Below are 17,464 nucleotides of genomic sequence, written 5' to 3'. Positions count from 1 at the left end.
ATCGCTATCTACATCTATGATAGGTTATGCAAATTACTATTAATTTGAGTTGGTTTTCTCCTTGGTTGAATGGCAGGGCCCACAAAGAGGCCACATTGAGGTTTGGTTCTGTGGGTACATTTTTGTTAAATATTGAAAATGACTTACCCCCAGATTCATCAAAGTCATGTTTTGCGAGTCCTTAATAGCGAATTTTAAGGATACTCTATTAAAGACTCGCAAAACGGGATGCATGTAGGAATCGCTATATTATTTGCGATTCCTACTGATTCCTAATTTGCGATTAGCTAATTGCTAATCGCAAATAAGGAATGGCTCCCCATTCATTCCTATGGGCCTAAAGGCCCATAGGAATGAATGAGGAGTCATTCCTTATTTGCGATTAGCAATTAGCTAATCGCAAATGTGCCGCAATTTCAAGGGTGGCAGGGTGTCCAAAGGACACCCTGTTGCACCCCTGAAATGGTAATGTTCACTGGTGTTGCGCACAAACATGTCCCAAGGACATGTGTGTGTGTAACATACAACTTAGAAAAATGCACTAAAGTGCATTTTTCTAAGTTTTTGCTATTTACCACGTAGTTTGACTTCGCGGTAAATAGCGGCCCCAGATTGCGAATTCGCAATCTAGGAATGGGTCATGCATTGCATTTAAGGAATCGCAAATTGCGATTCCTTAAATGCAAATAATCGCAATTTAGCGATTTCTACAATTGCGATTTTTGCATTTGGGATGATGCATCCCAAATGCAAAAATACAGCTCGCAAAGGGACAGATTCTCAGAATCTGGCCCTTTGCGAGCGGATTTTTGTTTGATGAATCTGGTCCTTAGTGAAGCTGATGGGACTGGCGCTAGTCAATGTGGTCAAGCAAGACTTGCTGGAGATAAAGGAAGCCTGATCAGGCACGACGGTGATATTCACTGCATTCATTTTTTTGTTTTTTTAAATTTTTTTAATCCTCATCTGCGCGACACACGTTCTTTAGATGAAAAGCGAACAACCCAACCACCTCACTGCCTTAGGGAGCAGGCCCTAGAAATTGAGCCACAACGCAGCTAGGCAGAAGTTATTACGAGTTGGTTGGAAATTCCATGCACCTTGTTAACGTTTCTCCAAGCAACTTCTTGCCTGACAGGCCAGTATGTATATATCGGAATCGGGGCAGACCACAAAACTGAGCCATGGAGTAAGTGGGCTTAATCATCGGATCTATGGGGAAAAAAAAAAAAACCAAGAAGGCGGAGGAGGCTTCACTTCCAATCCGTCAAAAGCTTCCAAAATGTGAGGTTCTGGGCTCTACAAGATCTTGTCAAGTCTACCTTGGATGTTACATAGAGTGAGGTTAGCCACGCAGAGTGAGTGGGGGGGGGGGTGGTATCCACCCAGTGCATACATATCTGCCGTCTTGCCAATAAGATAGCATAAAATAAAAAGGACCGCGCTACCCCTGTAATAGTCTGGTCATACCCGAAAATGACAAGTGGTAAAGTTAAAGGAATGTTAATGTTAATAATTAAGTCTAAAGTGGGTTTAATCTCTTTCCAGAAAGCGGATATATGGGGACATTCCCAGAACATGTGTATATCAGAGGCTGCTAACAGTTGGCATTTATTACAGCATTTCCCCTCTTGGTATTTAGATAAACGTAAAGGGGAAAGGTATGCCCGGTGTAAGGTAAACAAATGATTTCGTGTAAGCCAGGCAGGTTTAACTAATTTATACAAAAGGGAAAAAGATTTTATCCACAGATCCTCATCTAATGCCACTATTTCTCTACCCCATAGCTCCATTGGGAGATTGAAATCCCCATCTATCTCTTCCACTATGGACCAATACCAAAGGGCCACCTCCTTGCCTCCTGTCTGTTTTTCAACTAAATGTTGTTCTAGGGGGCTAAGTCTCCCGGTGTTAGGATCTTTCCTGATTAATTCTCTAGCCCAGCTCCTAATTTGTACATATTTAAATCTTGACAGGGTCGGCCCTACTTTCTCCCTGAGTTCCTCCCACTCTATCAAAGTGCCTCCAGATATCAGTTCGCCCCATCTTAGGAACCCTGCTGTAATTAGGGGAGTTGCAAGAGAATCTTGCAGGCACGGTGGAAGCCCGGGAGAGTCCCATATCTGAGCATAGTTAGAATAGTATGCCAGCCCCACCCTACGTTTAATTTGTACCCATGAATTCAATTGTGTTAACAAAGTCTTCAACCTCACCTTTTTGAAGAATTTTCGGTCTCCAAACTTAAATAGGAACCCATCTAGCGGGAGGTTTGCCCCTACCAGCATTGCCTTGAATAATCTCCCATTTGAAGAGAGATCTGGTGTTTTCAGGAGCATTCTTGAGTGGGAAAGCTGGAATGCCCAAGAATAATACTGCAAATCTGGGAGGGCCAATCCACCTTTTTCCCTCCTCCTTCTTAATTTTTTCCAGGCCAATCTCGTAGCTTTATTGCCCCAAATGAAAGAGTTTATTTCTTGCTGGCATTTAAGAAGTTGCTTGGAGTCAAAAGCAAAGGGAATAGTTTGAAAATAAAAGTCAGTTTCGGAAGAATGGACATTTTTACAATATTGACTTTCCCAAAAATTGATAGTTGAAGGCCCGCCCAAAATCTCAGTAGGGCCCTACATTCTCTGGAGACCAGGTCTAAGTTAACTTTTGCTAAGGTGTCAATGTCTTGCGTAATTTTAAGTCCAAGGTAGCGGATTGAGGATGCCACCCCAACGCCCGGATTAACAATGTTCCATGTCATTAGCTCGGTCTTCTCGGCATTGATATCATAGCCCGATAAGTTTCCGAATTCCTTAGCCTTTTCAACCACAATAGGAAAAGCGTTTACTGGATCGCTAGTGAAAATTACAATATCGTCAGCGTAAAGCCCTACCTTCCTTTCCCATCCACCGAATTCAAATGAGGAAATTTTTGGGTCATCCCTAAAGGATTGTGCAAGTGGCTCGATATATATGTTGAAAAGTAAAGGGGACAGGGGACACCCCTGTCTTGTTCCCCTAGTAATCTGAAAGGGCTGGGTACATGAACCATTGACCATAATGCTTGCACTGGGATTAGCATATAGAAGGCCTATTGATCTCTGAAAGTTAGGTCCAAATGCAAATTTTTTCATGGCCTCAGCTAAGTATGCCCAATTTACTCGATCGAAAGCTTTTGTAGCGTCGAGGGTCATAATGGCCAAAGGGAGTGAGAATTTTGAGGCTATGTCCAAAGCCCCTATTAGGTCATAAGTGAGGTCAGAAAGCTGTCTACCTTTTATAAAGCCCTTCTGGTCAGTGTGGATTATTGAACCGACCTCACGTCCCAGCCTATTCGCCAACACGGCTGCAAAGAGCTTATAATCGCTATTTAAGAGCGAGATTGGCCTATAAGAACCACATTTAGCTGGGTCTTTCCCGGGTTTCGGGATCAAGACAATAATTGCCTCCCCCCATGATTTCGGTGGTGTCGCACCATTGACTAAGATGTCGTTGAAGAGTCTTGTAAGCACAGAGACAATTTCAGGTGCCAATACTCGAAATAATTCGCCGGGAAGACCGTCAGGGCCCGCTGCCTTACCCCGCTTCACCTTTTTAATAGTTTCACTCACTTCTTCCTCTGAGATAGGCCTATCAAGACGGTCCCTATGTTCTGAAGTAAGAGTGGGAAGAGTGGTCTTTTCCAACCATCTAAGCTTTGATGTCGGGTCATCCGGGATCTCCTCCTTATAAATTTGCTGAAAATACTCCAGAAATGCTTCTCCGATGTCTCTAATAGAGGATCTTTCGTGCGTCTCCCCATCTACACTGATGAACTTTATGTGTTTTTTGGCCTGGTCGGATTTAATTTTCCACGCTAGGACCCTACCCGCGGATTCACCATACTCAAAGTTGGAGAGCCTACTTACTTCCCATCTCCGTGCAACCCTCTCTTGGAGAATGCTGTCTAGCTTCTCTTTTCATTCCTTACGTTGCTCCTGCTCTTTATTAGTCCCACATCTGGAGCCGGTACGTTGATCAAGAAGTGCAATTTCCTTTTCGATGTTGGCGATCTTTGTAGATTTTCCCTCATTACGGGGCCCTGTTGGTTATATGGCCTCGCAAATATGCCTTATATGCCTCCCATACTATACTTAGCTGGGTTGAATTTATGTTGGTGTCCATAAACATTTTTGTTTCTTGAATGAGAAGATCAGTTTCTTCATCCTCTAAAAGAATTGTGCGGTCGAATGACCATGAGGTATGAGAGGGTTGCTGAGCCCATTGAATGGAGAAAAAAAATGGCAGAATGATCTGATAAGTGCGAGGGCAAATATATTAAATCCTTTAGGGGGTCTCTTAATGAATAACTAAAAAGAGCATAATCGATTCTCGATTTGTGATTATATTTATGATTATGGTATGATACACCAAGTGCATCACCTGCTCTCTCTCTCCATGGATCCGCCAATCCGAGCGTTGACATGACAACCCCCAATGCCTGCCTCGATTTCTTATATGTTAATGCCCTTGAGTTGGGGGATTTATCCAATTTTGGATTGAGTACTAAATTAAAATCTCCCATCCAAATTATTGGACCTTGAGTTGTTAAGAGCTTACTCTGGACTTTTTTCAGATATGAAGGGTCGTCCTGATTGGGTCCATAGTAACCTACCAGATTATATGGTCTGCCCTCCAGACTTACGTTGACATATAGCCACCTACCGCTAAAGTCTTCTTCATGATTAAGAATCTGAGCTCTAACTTGCTTTTTGAAGATAATAAGGATGCCCCGGATATTCGCATTGTGGTTGGTACAAATAAAACAGTCTACCCATCTTATTTTCCTCAACATGTCTTTCACTTCTTGTTGGAGAAGATGTGTTTCCTGAATGACAATGACCTGCGCAGGAGAGTCCCTCAAATATTGTAATATTCTATACCTCCTACTCTTAACACGCAGGCCATTGACATTCCAGGACAAAAATGTTATTCCCATCCTATAATTATTTTACTCCGACTCCTTGAGGCTAAGTACAAAAAGCAGCTCCCGAGGCAGGTTAAACAAACCTGATGTGTGCCAAGTAAGGTGTATAAGTGTGGAACAGTGTCTGTCAAATGAGGATATTTTGCAGTTGTAGCCCCTCCCTGGAAACCCCCCCCTTACTTAATCTGGCCGTTGATGCCAGAGTTGTCTCTCTGAGGAGTTCCCCCTCACCCAGCCTAGTTACGTATGTTTGTTTGAAATATAAACCGGCATTATCATGGTCGATACCCTTAATCGATGCCCCTAAGGGGAAAACATCATGAGAAGAAACAATTACAGAGAGTTTTAGCCTTCAAGGCAAGCAGGAATCTTAGGGGTTTCCTCCAATTTCTCCATTTATTTTTTATCTCTTTTTTTTCTTATATATATTTTTTTTCTTTTCTTTCTCCTTTTTTTTTTTTCCTTCTTTCTATTCCCTTTCCTTTTCTTTTCTTTTCCTTCCTTCCCTTCCCCTTTTCTTTTTTCTCTTTCTCCCCCTTTTTTTTTTTTTTTTTTTTCCCCTTCCTTTTTTTCTCCTTTTATTTGAAACACCTTCCGTGAAGTCTTCCTTTTTCCCTATATACATTTGTTTATTTATTTATTTTTATTTTATTTTTATTATTTATTTATTTATTTATTTTTTCATCTCCTTAAGTGGATTTCAGCCGTGCTAAACTAGCAGGTAAAGTTAGTAAACGAGATTGTCCGGTAGAAGGAGGGCAAAGTAGAGTAATGTAGAGTGGTTTGGAGAGCTAGAGTATCTTCATCTTTTAACTCTATACCTCCTTATACCCCCTTGTCTACAGATCTACTACTCTATAGGGTACCAACGACTAGACGGCTCCCTGTTGGTGGTCCCTAATAGAGGCCAGGAGATCGTCTGCCTCCGAAGGGGAATGGATGTTGTGCATTTTGTTATTGTACATAACCCTGAGGAAGGCTGGGAACCTCATCTGGACGGTGGCGCCCAGTGCCCTGAACTTCTCCATTTTCTGACCTAATTCCCATTGTCTGTCAAGGGTTGTTTTTGACAAGTCAGACCTAATAACATAGGAGAAATCTGAGGCTTTTATGGCCGTGAATTTAAGCGCTAAATTCAAGATCTTCTCCTTGATAGAGTAGGTTAAAAAGTTGACTAAGATCTTTCTCGGTTTAGATCTCCCCTGCTTTAGACGGAATGGGTCCCTGTGGGCTCGTTGGATATCCCTTTCCAGGTCTTCGACAGACTCCTTCAAGTTCAAGGACTCTTTAAGCAGGCAGGCAATACATTTTTTCATTTCACCCCCTTCTTTTCCCCCTTCTTTTCCTTCCGGAACCTTCAGAAGTCTGATGTTATTCCGCCGTGAATAGTTCTCCAAGGATTCCACTCTTTCTTTTGTTGCATTTCCATCACGTCTTAAATAATTTATCTTTTCTTGAGCGGATTCTAATTTGGCTTTTAATTCACTGACTGTGCTTTCAAGAGTATCCGTCCTTTCAGTAAGCACATCTACTCTCTTATCAAGGGCTTCAAACGCAGCTTTTATCTCTTGCTGGTTACGCTTAGATTCACCGAATCCATTTTTGATCTCGTATAAAAGATCATCCATTGATGTCTTTTCTTGCGGTTCCCGTGTTCCACCCCCGGGGGGATAATTTCATTATCATTTCCCTCAACATGTAAGATTGATGCTCTCTCCGGGATATTATCGACTGGAACATTAAGGTCCATGATTGGCGGATTAGCGGAGGCGACTTCCTGGGAGCTGCCAATAGCACTCATCTTTTTTTTTTCTTGAGGTCTATCCCCTCCTGCACTATAAGTAACTTCAAGAACCTGTGGCAGAACCTTGAAAAATTACCTAAGCGAGGGGGTGAGTCTCGCAGCGCTACTTTTGCTATTTTTAGAGCTTTTAATGTTCCTCAGTTTTGGTTTAGTACCCGATTCTAAGTCCTTTAAACTGGGGGACCGGGAAGTAGCAGTTGTGGCAGTGGTGGCAGTGGTGGCGGTGGTAGTGGTGGCAGTGTGTCTCCCCGTAAAGACAAAAATCGAGGGCCCTAGGGTAGTCTCGCTTCAATTCCCCCCTCCTTCAGTGCGCTGGGGTTTACTTTACTGGAGCTGGCCCGCTGCTCATTAGTGACATCTCTATGGATATCATCAGTGGCTACTACCCTTATCTCACCACTTGCTGGGCTATTGGTGTCTTTAACCCCCCCCCCCCACTCCTGCCCGTTCACCTTACTTGGGAACACTTCTTGGTCTGTTGCAGATCCTTCCTCCACTACTGCTGCTGCTGCTGCTGCCTTACCCTCAATCTTTGCTTTAAGGCGACATACCCGCTGTTTTACCTTATCAGCGCGAGGTGGGGGTTCGACGCCCAATTGCGTTACCTTTGGTGCTGCAGGACGGTTCCTCGATAATTGCGGGATACCGGCACCAAATGTCCCACGAGCCGCCGCTCTGCGGCTCCGTCGCAGCTCCACGGCTGCCTCAACCCACCGGGAAAAAGAGGCGGAAGGTAGGACCCTGACACCGCACATCCACCTGGTAGGCTTCCCCTCCTTCTACCTTCGCTGCTTCCAACTGCTCCAACTCCCTCCTTGCCGAAACCAAAGCGGGAGCCACCGACCAGGAACCCACCCCAAACGGGCACCAGAGCGAAAAGAGCCGGTCAGCGCCGCCCAGCGCCGCCGGCACCACTGTGCACTGCGCACAGCGCACCGAACGCCGGACACCGAAACACCGAAACTCCGCTGTACGCAGTCCACAATCCTCACCCCCCGTGCACGCCGGAAACAAAGGCACACCACGAAGACCACGAAAAGGCAGCGAACACATCCAGCTGGCCCGAGTAAGTCTCAGCCGGTCCAGCAGCACATTGCCGGGTTATGAGGAGCTCCGTTAGAGAGACGCGACCCGCCCTAGCCGGCGGTCGCCATGTTTTCCCCCGTCCGATCAGGGCACCGAGTACCCCTGAAATGGTAATGTTCACTGGTGTTGCGCACAAACATGTCCCAAGGACATGTGTGTGTGTAACATACAACTTAAAAAAATGCACTAAAGTGCATTTTTCTAAGTTTTTGCTATTTACCACGTAGTTTGACTTCGCGGTAAATAGCGGCCCCAGATTGCGAATTCGCAATCTAGGATTGGGTCATGCATTGCATTTAAGGAATGCAAATAATCGCAATTTAGCGATTTCTACAATTGCGATTTTTGCATTTGGGATGATGCATCCCAAATGCAAAAATACAGCTCGCAAAGGGCCAGATTCTCAGAATCTGGCCCTTTGCGAGCGGATTTTTGTTTGATGAATCTGGTCCTTAGTGAAGCTGATGGGACTGGCGCTAGTCAATGTGGTCAAGCAAGACTTGCTGGAGATAAAGGAAGCCTGATCAGGCACGATGGTGATATTCACTGCATTCATGCTAAAGAGAATATGGAGGGGGGAAACAACCCGAGGGCCATTGGCAGAGAGTGGAGAATAGGGACATTTGATCGTTTTGCAGATCAGAGGGTTTTGCTTTCCTGGAGCACAGTGATATTAAGTATGAGGCAGTCGAATTTTTTCGAGACAACTGAGTCCATTTATTCATTTATGGGATGGAATTGTACCTGATGCAAGTAAGGAACCTGCTGGCAGTGGGTATGTAGATGGTCCTAGGTGGGGAGACAGAAAAACTCAAGCTTTTTCTTGTGGTGATTTTCTATATGAGTCTAAAGGTTTATTTGAGAAATATTGGTCATGTTGAGACCAGGTTGGATGTTGGAGGGGAGGGAAAGGGGAGTTTGTGAATGGAATACGAGGACAACAGTGGGGTATGCACGATGGATGGATGTGGGAATTTCTGAGTGATGAGTGTGGGGTTGGAGTTTGGTTGGTATGGTTTGTGCAGGGTTGATTAGGGGAGGAGGTAGGAGTTAATCAAATGTATAGCCAGGCCCATGTTTATGATTAGAATATATGGCGTTGAGCCAGATTTGTGTACTGACATTCTGTGCATTCATTTACTTAAATCGGCCTTTTACACACTATCATGTAGCAGTCGTTCTTGAGGACACCATCATGCTCAATAATGGTTTTGGGAGAGTGGGCAAAAGGCCCTACCCTCCCGGAATTCCCAGGCAGGTGGTAGGGTCCGAGTGGAGTAGGGATTGGCACTAGGGCTGTGGGGGTGGGGCTTTGTTGGTTTTTTAGGTCTTGTTGGTCATTAATAGGCGTCATTTTATTTGGGTACACCCCGGTTGGCACAGGGACAGTTGCAGCTTTTCCCACCCTCCCACCCTAATTTTGGTGCACAGAGAGTAGCAAGTAGAGTTCAGTTTTGTCGCTTTCTAGCAGATGCATGGAGGTTTGCTACACAAGTTTAAAGGTTTCTAAAAGAAATATTGGTCATGTTGAGATCCAGCAGAATTTTTTTGGGGGGAGAGAATGGGAGTTTGTGGTTAGAATGAGAGGACAACAGTGGGGTATGCACGACAGATTGATGTGGGGATTTCTTCGTGACGAGTGTGAGATTGCAGCTTGGTTGGTACCGTTTGTGCAGAGTTGATTAGGGGAGGGGGAGGAGTTGGGGATAGTTAATCATATGTATAGTGAGGCTTATGTGTATGATTAGAATGTATGGCATAGAGCCAGGTTTGGGTATTGCCATTCTGTGCACCTGTTTCATTAAAGTAGCCTTTTACATACTACCAAGTAGCAGTCATCTTTGGAGACACTACCGGCCCAACTACTTAATGTCTCCTCCATAGTTGTAGGATTGGCTCTCTTTTTGTTTTAACGGCAAACTGATTTTCATTGAATGAGACAAGTACCCCTTAGGTATGTGAGATATTAGCAAGTTGAACAATGGTGACAGTGCCCATGCTAATCAAATCATAAGGCAGTATCAGCAGAAAACAAAGCGTGTTTGCACACGTACCATGAACTCAGCAAATAACAGTGGAGGAGATGATGTTGTTTAGCCTGCAACAAGCGAGTATATTCAAGTACAGATTTTCATTTTTACTTAGTTTTCAGAGCTCACTGGAAATGTGTCGCTGCCTGAGAATGCCCTATAGTGAAATTACAAATAATGCTTGTTGAATGTTGAATAAATTCGCTAAGGATATTTGTATATCGTTAACCTGGAATAAACAGGAAGAAAAGATACAAGTAGTATGTTAAAAGATAAAAAAAAAAAGTTTTTGAAATTAGTTTACGAAGTTGTATCCAGTTTATCGAGAAATACGCACGAAAAAAATGTGGCTGGTCTGACGATAGCACAGCTTCTAAGTACAACTATGAAATTGTTAAAATTAAATAGTGATCTTTTTTAAAGTATGGTTATTTGGAGTTCTATAGGACAGGAGCAGTATGAAGGTCATTTGAAAGTTATGTTTTGCGTAACAGCTATCATGCCAGGTCACTAAAGAAAGGCATTTTCTGCTAATAAAAACACTCATATTTAATTACCTGTCTGCAATGTCTCCAAAAATCACAGCTCCAATCAGGACTCCAAGCATAAAGGTGGGCTGGATTAATTTTGCAAGCCATTCTCTTTGACATACTAAGTCCCAGTCTGTAACAACGCTGCTTTTCACCTTCGTCTGATCGTAGATGAACCCATCAGAACAAGGGAACGTAGACTTATTGCCAACATAGTCATAAGTAAGATCAAAAGGCTCATGCCGCATAGACCTACTGCACTGATTGAGTTCCCAAGTCTCTCCATTTGTCAGCTGGACCACAACATATTCTTTGACTGAGTTCAACTGGCCCCAAACATTGTCTATTGTGGATATATTGGAGGAATTGGAGGGCAGAATAAGGCTTATATTTCCCTTGATGTTACATACATGTTTCGGAGTAACGGCAATGAACACAGAAGCCAGGTAGTGGATGCCGCAAGCAACTGCTTGTAAGACAGATGTAAAATATATCAGCGCCTGGAATCTGTAATGGGAATAGAAATTAATGTTAGAAAAAAACATTTAATATTCATAAGAAATACATGTATACTCTTTACTATGCAATTCAACTCAAAGAGAGGAGATAGCAGGGTATAATGACCCAGGCTTCTAGAGCCTCAAATACCTATGCCACAACTGATGCTAGACCTAAATTATCCCTGCCCTTTTTTTCTTATTTCTGTTATATGATTTTGTTTCCAATGGCCTCTTGAGATCCTACGAATCAAAATGTGAACACATCGACAAATTCCACATAGAAATAATTTAAATAATCGTAGTTACTTCACATTGGAGGCAACAGTTGAATAAAAAAAAAATAAGCAGGGAAATTGTAAGTACTATGGATAATCCTAGCCTGTAATGGGTACAAATTGAAAACGGGCAGCATTTTTAAATTCCATTTGTTACTGCTGTGCGTGGCCTGCCTATTGTTGTCCAGATCCTGCATTAGTAAATGCTGAGATGGAACAAGATTAATGTCAACCAGTTGGCTAAGCTTAGCAAAAGAGGACAAGAAAGGAACGCTTTGCCCTCTTCACTAACAAATCAGATCCTCTTGCATATGTAGTACACCAAGGAACTCACTTCCTTTTTTCAGGCATTCCAGGAAACTTGATCTATTTGGTCACAAGAATCATCGGGCACTCCTGACTTCCTTGAAATTCGTGCAGGAATATTTAAGTCACAGTGAAACATACTCCTAATAAGAACCACAAATACGACTCCCAGTGTACAGTTCCCAGATCCCCAAGCAGACAAAGAGATCATATTTCACTGCTTCCCTAGATAGAGTCTAACCTCAGTTTATAGCAGGACTGAAACAACATCATGAGAATGGTTTCCAATCGCTCCCATCTTTCAGGGGCATATGTAATGTTGCTCAGTCTTTTCACTTCAGTATTCCGTACACGGGCCAAGTGGGTGGTGCACGTCCAGATATTTTCACCTCACGCCTGCACCCTTGTCGTATTGCCAAAGGAGATTAACACTCTCTTTTACTGCATCCTGCAAAGATTTCAGTGCCAGAAAAACTTCCTTCAACTTAAAAATGATGATGTGAAGAGACTGGTCTGATTGGAATGAAGGGTCGTGGGTCTCCAGTTGGCCCTGAGGAGCTCACCACCCATATTTGGAAGAGTCCAATATTAAAAGAATCTCTTAGTGAGGGAGAGGAAAGGCTTCAGACATATTTCAGGGGCATTTTATCCCTTAAAAGGTGCACTCTAGGGCACTGAGACTGGGCTTCACTCACCTGCCACAAAAGTAGACCGCTGTTCTGAAAGAATTGTTTTTTTTATACATTTTTATTAATTCGTAATATTTCCTCATGAGAGCATATGTTTTAAAAACTGGATCTTTGTGTGACACAGACAACTGTGCACGATTCTATCTAGCCCAATTGATTACAATTTCACAAATCTTCCCTCATTATTTCTTCCACTGCACCAGTGCCCCAGGGCACCTAGATGACTAATACAGAACCAACATCTGTACAAACTAAATTTCACATTTTCATCCAGGTGTCATCTAAGTTCATCATAACAACAAAAGAGTATTCCTTATTCATGAAAGTAGAGCACATCAGTAGAACCCAACTAGGTTCTTAATAAAGCCCTTACTCACCAACCTAGTTGGTGACATGCTTCATCATCGGGCCCCACCAGGAGAGGCCGAATGCCACCCTGGTGTGCTTCAACGCCAGAATTACTGCGGAGCTGGTAGTTTGTGATCAGTGAATGTTGAAAGTGAATGTTAAAAATGCCTTGATTGTGTCAAAAAAGAAATGTTATTAGGAGCCAATCAGACATGAATAAAAACAGAGTGTAGGACATCTAAGCTGAATAAATTGTTCAGCAGAGTCATTAAAGTGTGGTCAACATGTTTCAGCCTATGCATTGTAATTCAACTGGCATTCGTCAGGACCGTAAGGTAAGTGTCAACCTCGGCGGTGTGGGCGCGCTAAGGCCCGCCCTAATCAAGGGTTATGGATGTGAAAAATTAAAACTAGATCTGGTATCCCTTGTGTTGAGAGGAATCGAGTTTATTCTGGATGCAAAAATTGACATACACAGACAAACATAGAATTACGTTGTCATCTCAGTTCCACATTATTTGCGTTGTCTCGGCTAATTATCAAGTGTACAGAATGAATGTGATGACTTTTTGTACAATACTGCTAACATGAAAGATAATAGGGACTAGAATGATCTCACCCTGCATTATTCTCATATTCACTAAATGGTGCTCAGACAATCAGATATTTATAATAACCTCATTTAAGCAGTTATTACGAATAGCCCATAATAATTTCCGTCATTTTGCACAACCAATTATTACCATCACCCGGGGCCCAGGACATTTCATGTGTGGGAGAAAGCACAGGAATTGTGTAGTTTTGTGGAATAGCCTGGGGACGTAGGACTTGCAGTGTGCTGATGTATACACCCCATACGCCACTTGCTTGCTGATCAGAAGGGCTTTAATACCCATGCAATTTTTTTTGTTAGTGAAGAACACACTGATCTTTACAATTAACGTGATTTTCTTGTCTCTTTCATCAGTTGCTTATAATTGTCTTCACAACCATCAACATAGTGTAATGAGGTTACCGTTGAGACCATATCTTTTATCCTCATCATTCGTGCCTATTAGACGATCGTATGGAAATTCCACCAACTGGATTCATGTTATAGTTCGTAGACATGTAGACAAGGCAGTACATCTTTCCTATAGTTCCATGAGTGGACCATTGTATCGTCCTCCCACAATTCCTCCATCAGGTGTTTGAAGTAGTGAAGTAGCGGGAACCTTTACTTTGGTACTAATAAAATTATACAGCGCACAAACAACAGTGTGTGGAAATCAGCATATATTTTGTTTCCACCACACTTCCGTATTACAAAGAAAATGTACCCCATTCGTACTTTCCTAATTCTGATATGTTCTGCAAAATGTATGCAGTTAATTTACTGGCATTTAAATGTGTTGTGTGATAGAACAAAATAACACCTATAGCCGTTCCTTTCACACCCCAGTACCCAGCAAGATTGTCACATAAATTGTCTCACTTTGCGGTCTGTGAAAGAAAAGTAATCACAAACCTCCAGTGGAAGGCAGCGCCTAACATATGACCTCTGTCTTTGAATGCACAACAAATGTGACAAGATAAAAACACAATTTAAATACCTTTTTATTGCTCATTCCCTTCTGAACTCCAGCATGTTTATTTTGGGGATGCATCAGCTCCTCCTACACCCTTACTTCCAGTGCCTATGGCATGAGCATGAAAATGTGGTACAGGAGTGTTTAAGTTATGCTCTTGGTAAAGAGCACTGGCCAAACAAGCTAATAAACAGAACATTGTTCCTCAAAGGCATGCACGATTTTTGAACTGGTAGTGGCAAAGATAAATTGAATCAATCAAGCAGAAAGATAGGAGGCAGGAAACCTTTTTAAAGACATACAGAACATTTACTGCTTCCTGAAATAGCATACAATGGAAACAAATGAAAACACATGCACTCTCTTGGAGTGCCTCACGAAAAAGAAAAAATGAGTTCCTAGAAAGTGAGCACTCATGGAAGAATACAAGGAACCAGTTAGAGAGGTGGTAAACATGCAAAGCTCCGCTAGAGGGACAAAGACACACTAGACAGCCTAAAACAAACAAAGCAAGCAAATAGAAAGCAAGCAAATTTGAGTTACAAAACGCAAAGCCAATGGTAAGCAATGGGCAAAATGCATTCCTAGGGAATCTTTCAGCATATCCCCAATGAATCTTTGCAGCCTGACAACTGCACTGTCTTGTAGGCTTCGACCTAAAAAGGAATCAAGTACATATTGCTTTTCCCAACAAAAATAAATCTGTTGAAGGTGATACATTTAGGTTATTAAGTGATACCAAGTTGCATGAGACTGGGTGGAAGGATAGGAGAAAGATTTATTTATGTATTTATTTATTTAGGAAAAAGCATAACTATGGTAAAAGACAATGTCAGCTTGTGTGGCATCCTGAATGACTGGGTGGCTGAGTCCTGAAGGCAAAAGACCTGTAGGGAAAATACTGATTAAGGAGGATGGTTTATTAGACGTTATAAAGGACTCGGTAAATGAATCAGGCAGCCAATCTGAACTCAGTGAAGTGGGGATGCAGAGACTTGCTTCTTTTCCACAGTTATTTATTATGATTTGGTGAGAGGTTGTTGAGGACGTGCAAGCACATGGGGAGGAACCACTCCCACCAATCACATGAGTTATACCAGAAATGTTCTTAAGTATCAAATAATTGCTGGGTGGTGGATTTTATAATTTCAGCTTCCCTCAGGGAAGGGAGAAAGAACACAATATTACTGCCAAATCACACATCTAAAAATGAGGTTGAAGAAGAGTGTATTGCAATCGAAATGAGCACTCAAAGTGACTCACACCGAGTTGGGGTCAAGGATGAATCTGGTGAAAACTGAGCATTGGGATTTAACAGAGGTGCATCAGCAGGAGAACGCAGCATTTTTATAGTAATTTTACACACCTTGATGAGGCCCCTAAAGTTCACTTTAGTAGTTTCAAGTAGCTACTCAAGTTTGATGTGAAAGGTCAGAAAGAGGTGTTGCTTGGGAATAGTGTCTTTTTGTGGCATGTCGTGCAGCAGCTGAAGGGTTTGATAAAATTAGTAAGTGGGGATAGGAATACATTGAATAGAAGGGCGATTGGAAAGCCTTGGAGGACATCAACTGAAGATGTGAATGGCGAAGAGCAGAATTGAGGACATAGGATTTTATCCAATCGAGGACTGTGCCCTGGATTGCTGTGCCATTTAGACTTTAGATCACTAGTTTCAGGTCTACAGTGTCAAATATGTATGTTAGGGTAGTTAGCTGCATTGCAGTGACTTCTTTACAATATATGGTGTTTTCAAAGTAATACTAATAGAGGGTAACATTGATTCGATACATCCATGTCTGAATCCAGTCTGTCTGTATGAGATGAGTGGGTTTTGTTCCATAAAGATAGAAATCTGCAAAAAGGCAGCCTTTTCAATAAGTTTGCTAGGAAAGGTTTGTCAGATTTTGGTCTGTAATTTGCTCAGTCAAACTGGTCAAGTTCCTCCTTTCTTTGGGTAGTTTAAATTCAACATACTTTCAGGTCATTTCAGAACTCTCCAGTTAATAGAAACAAATTAATGATCGGTCTGGCCGATGTGGCAACAAAGAACTCTGGGAGAATGCTTTTGGACACACTTGGAGGGCAAGAGTTTGTTGGAGATCCTCTGTGTATAGCTTTGATTAGTCTATATTGCGTACATGCTTGTTGGCAACCAAATAAAGCACAGCTTAGGTTCTATTAACAAGATTGCACAACTTTACGAAGGTAATAATTGGAGGGGGTTGCTGCCTGACTTTAAGACAGTGAAATTTGAAATTATGATCTTAGTCAATGAAGGGCCTTCCAAGGAGGTACAGAGCCCCTGGGTGTGTTTTACGCCATTTGAGTTACAGGCTGAGTTCACAGAAGAGTTATTTAGCTAGGCTCTTTAAGTTGGCATTTATCATCTGAAATGAAGTGCGAGTAGCAAGATTGCAGAGTTGTCTTTATGGATGTTTGTTGTAAATGAAGATACTCTCTTGCAGGCAGGTAGTCAAGTGGCCAAGTCATGTTGATTATAAGATATAGGTTTATTGTACAAGGTATATCTTAGTTACAGATTCAAAGTAAATACCCCACTAGGAGAAGCATCCTCACTGCTCAGCCCACTCTCTCCGATGGTCACTCTTAGGCACTCATCACCATTGCATTACATCACACACACTGGCTGAGCAGCAGGGAAGTGAGGAACTATAGAAATAGTTTTTTGCGGGGAATTTCTCAGTTTGTATGGTGGTTTCTCAACAAATCAGTGACTTTTGAGCGCTTTATAAGTATTTTTCAGGCAGCTTGGGTCTCTCTAGACTGTATGGACTGTGTTATAGCCAAGATGATAATGAGGATTAGTCTTCTCAGTGAGGGGAGGTGGGTGAGGCTGAGAGGATGGAGCAGAGGAGGTTTAGACTGTCTAGTAGCTTGGGGAAACATGTATTAGGCATTTTTGTGGTCGGAAACAGCAGACCGGTCCGTTTCTGACAGCATAAATGCTTTTACATATGTATGAAACACAAATTGCGATTTAGTAACACGTTACCGAATCGCAATTTGTGTTTGAGATTTGGAAGGGGCTTGTTTAGGACGTCCCTATCAATTAACAAATCTGAATGGAATCCAAATTACGGTCGCAGAATATTCATTTTGTGCCGACTCCTTGAGGAGGTGGTAACCCATTCGCAAATGGGAAGGAGTCCCCCGGGGCCCCTTCCCCTTTGAAAATGGAAAACACATCATTTTTAAGAGCAGGCAGTGGTCCCACGGACCACTGCCTGCTCTTAAAAAATGAAAGTGCAAAGTTTCATGTTATCTTTTAAATGCATCCAGTTTTCCTTTAGGGAAAACGGGTTGTATTAAAAAAAAATTATACTTTGAAAGAAATCACAGACATGGTGATCAACT

The 17,464-nt window shown here is 42.4% G+C and overlaps 1 protein-coding gene across 2 annotated transcripts in view; it reads right to left on the bottom strand.

Annotated features, from left to right (window-relative positions):
* The window catches only part of SLC22A16 (solute carrier family 22 member 16), a 466,664-nt gene that overhangs the window by 284,908 nt on the left and 164,292 nt on the right, over positions 1–17,464 (bottom strand). For both annotated transcript variants that reach the window (XM_078649168.1, XM_078649169.1), the window contains exon 2: positions 10,431–10,910. In XM_078649168.1, the coding sequence (XP_078505294.1) occupies positions 10,431–10,910 (480 nt within the window). The remainder of the gene's footprint in view (positions 1–10,430; positions 10,911–17,464) is intronic.

This window comes from Lissotriton helveticus, chromosome 6 (genome assembly GCF_964261635.1).
Source record: "Lissotriton helveticus chromosome 6, aLisHel1.1, whole genome shotgun sequence".
NCBI lineage: Eukaryota > Metazoa > Chordata > Amphibia > Caudata > Salamandridae > Lissotriton > Lissotriton helveticus.
This window is presented reverse-complemented; position numbering and strand designations above follow the sequence as displayed.